General features: G+C 46.3%; 1 protein-coding gene across 1 annotated transcript in view; it reads left to right on the top strand.

The window, feature by feature from the left end:
- The window catches only part of LOC118420194 (clathrin heavy chain linker domain-containing protein 1-like), a 9690-nt gene extending 7491 nt beyond the window's left edge, over positions 1 to 2199 (top strand). Inside the window, exons 2-6 of the mRNA XM_035826907.1 lie at positions 36 to 181; positions 572 to 772; positions 1011 to 1170; positions 1357 to 1559; positions 1943 to 2199. Of these exons, the coding sequence (XP_035682800.1) occupies positions 36 to 181; positions 572 to 772; positions 1011 to 1170; positions 1357 to 1559; positions 1943 to 2184 (952 nt within the window). The 3' untranslated portion in view covers positions 2185 to 2199. The remainder of the gene's footprint in view (positions 1 to 35; positions 182 to 571; positions 773 to 1010; positions 1171 to 1356; positions 1560 to 1942) is intronic.
- The last annotated feature ends 188 nt before the right edge of the window (positions 2200 to 2387 follow it).

Below are 2387 nucleotides of genomic sequence, written 5' to 3'. Positions count from 1 at the left end.
TTAGTTCCATTGAGCCAACATATTTTCCACTACAGTGCTCTGAATTGCCACAGGTGTCAGAAGCTGAAGGTGGCTGTGGAAGTTGCTGGAGTCTACAAAGAGAACCCCCCTGAGAGCCACAGCCTGAGTGACCTGATCACTATGGCACTCACCACACAGTCCATGGGATTTGCTTTTAGAGGTGAGAAGTCCATCTACTTAATGTGTTACTAGGAATGACATGTGAAAAAGCTGTCAAAACCAAGCTTTCCTTGTTCTTCTGCGTTACTTGAAATGCATATGGAACGTATACTTATTCTTGAGGCCATGGGGGCAGTGGAATGTTAATCCACGAGTCTTGGGCAGGTATCAGAGGGTGGATCTAAATCATATGTAACTTCTGAACTCCCTAACCAAAATCAGATACCCATTTACACCTGGACGGACTGATGACTGCCATGTTGAGCCTTTCCCAAGGACACTACAACCAGCTAGTAATGCCTGGAATTGAACTGATGACTTTTTGATCGCATGTCCACTAGCGTAACACTGATGCCACCTTTTGTTAACCAACCCTAAAATGTTACTCCAGGTGTGTCAGGTCAGCGTGACACGCCCTTCTCTTTTGAGGACGATGACCCCAACAAGGAGAAGGAGGCCGAGATGCTGCTGGAGTATATTGACAAGTTCCACGAGCTGTTTGATGAGGAGTGTTACCAGGATGCTGCCATCCATGCTGCGAACAGTCCCAAGGGCATTCTCAGAACACCTGAAACTATGGCCAAGTTCAAAGGTAAATAAATGAACCTTCATGTAAACATTTTCATTCATGTTTGTCAGTCTTGGAATCAGCCCAACAATCTTTTTCATTTCAAAATTGCTCATTGAAGAGTTGGAATTGCAGGTACAATGTAAAGTTTATCCTACCACTTTGGACCGTTTGGACTATTTATAGCTGTTAGAATAAAGCATATGACATTACATTTGTACTTTAAAATGTTCTTATCTGCATTAAATGTTCCTCCCTCCAGATGTAGGGACTGAAGCCTTACTGGCATACTGTGAGGCTCTGATGTCCTCCGTGTCGGCCTTGTCTCACCTACCCAGCCCAGAGGTGTGTCTGGAGTGTGTCAGGTGTGCACTGTCTCAGCACAGACTGGACCTGGTCACTCACTGGATAGCACAGAACAGGTAACATGAACAGGACGCTGGACTTTTACAGCTGTACAATTTTTACTGTAGTGTCACAGACTCAGCTGCATTACAAATTCATTTCAAAGGAGCATAGCATGAAACAAGATACCTCTTCAAGTTAAAGAGACACATGCCCTATTCATTTTGTAAATGTACAAACGTATGACCGTCATTTGTCCACAGCTTGCTACTGACTGAGGAAATAGCCAATGCCCTGTGCGAGTATGCTGACCAGAACCCCCTGAGCGGCCCGGTGTGCCTGGCCCTTGCACAAGCGGTGTTCACAGCCATACAGGCACACAGGCAGGCAGCTGTCTGTATGTGCCGCCAAGGCAAGGTGTACAACATGGTGGAGTATGCACACGGCACTGGGACTTTCCATACAGGTGTGTAGGACGTCATTTGCTTTTATGAAATACATATGACTCTTTCCCTCCTTTGCTAAATTACACAGTCATGTAAGTTACAGTGGCCTGTTTGACAGGATTTATCATTAGCTTTGTTGGCATCTCCATACTTGAATTAAGAAATATCAGGGCATTGGCATCAAATGGCACCAGAGACAGTTTCTTACAAGATGTTGGAGATAAAATCCTGTAAAATAATCAAAGGGCACTTTCCAGCAGATGTTTGATAAACTCCAGTTTCCTTTTCATCTCGAGCTACCCAAGGCCCTAGGTAGTGAGCCATCTTACTTTTCCATCTGGCATATCATTGTTTTACATGCTAGTAATCCAGACAATACATGGCTCTGACCTGACTCTTGCAGCTGACTGGGAACAAGTGCTGCAGACGTGCCCGTCCCTGGAGCTGGCCCGGTCCCTGACACGGCCGTACAACAACCAGCCGCCAGCCCTGCAGCTGGGACAGGCAGTCAGCACGCTGCTGCAGACAGAGGACTACATGATCGGGCTGCAGCTGCTGCAGGAGACACACGACAGGTTCCCATCAGGTCAGTTTGCAATCACTCTCAGGTCTATCGTCTGTTGTTCCCTGTCAGGTGAGGGTTAGACGTGCTTGTATCCAGGGAATGCAGATATGGAGGCTTGATGGCAGCTCGTCAGCAGCCTCTATCTTTAGGGTTGGCATTGTGTATGAAGATCTCCCTTGTCAGTCCATCCTTCCAGGGTTGTCACCACGATATGTCATTCTCTAAATCCCCTATTATGGTAGGGGATTTTAAGAATGACCTTGTGAAAGAATGGTATATAGAC

This window comes from Branchiostoma floridae, chromosome 7, assembly GCF_000003815.2.
Source record: "Branchiostoma floridae strain S238N-H82 chromosome 7, Bfl_VNyyK, whole genome shotgun sequence".
Classification (NCBI taxonomy): Eukaryota; Metazoa; Chordata; class Leptocardii; order Amphioxiformes; family Branchiostomatidae; genus Branchiostoma; species Branchiostoma floridae.
The sequence above is the reverse complement of the archived record's forward strand: the minus strand, read 5'-3'. Positions and strand labels throughout refer to the sequence as shown.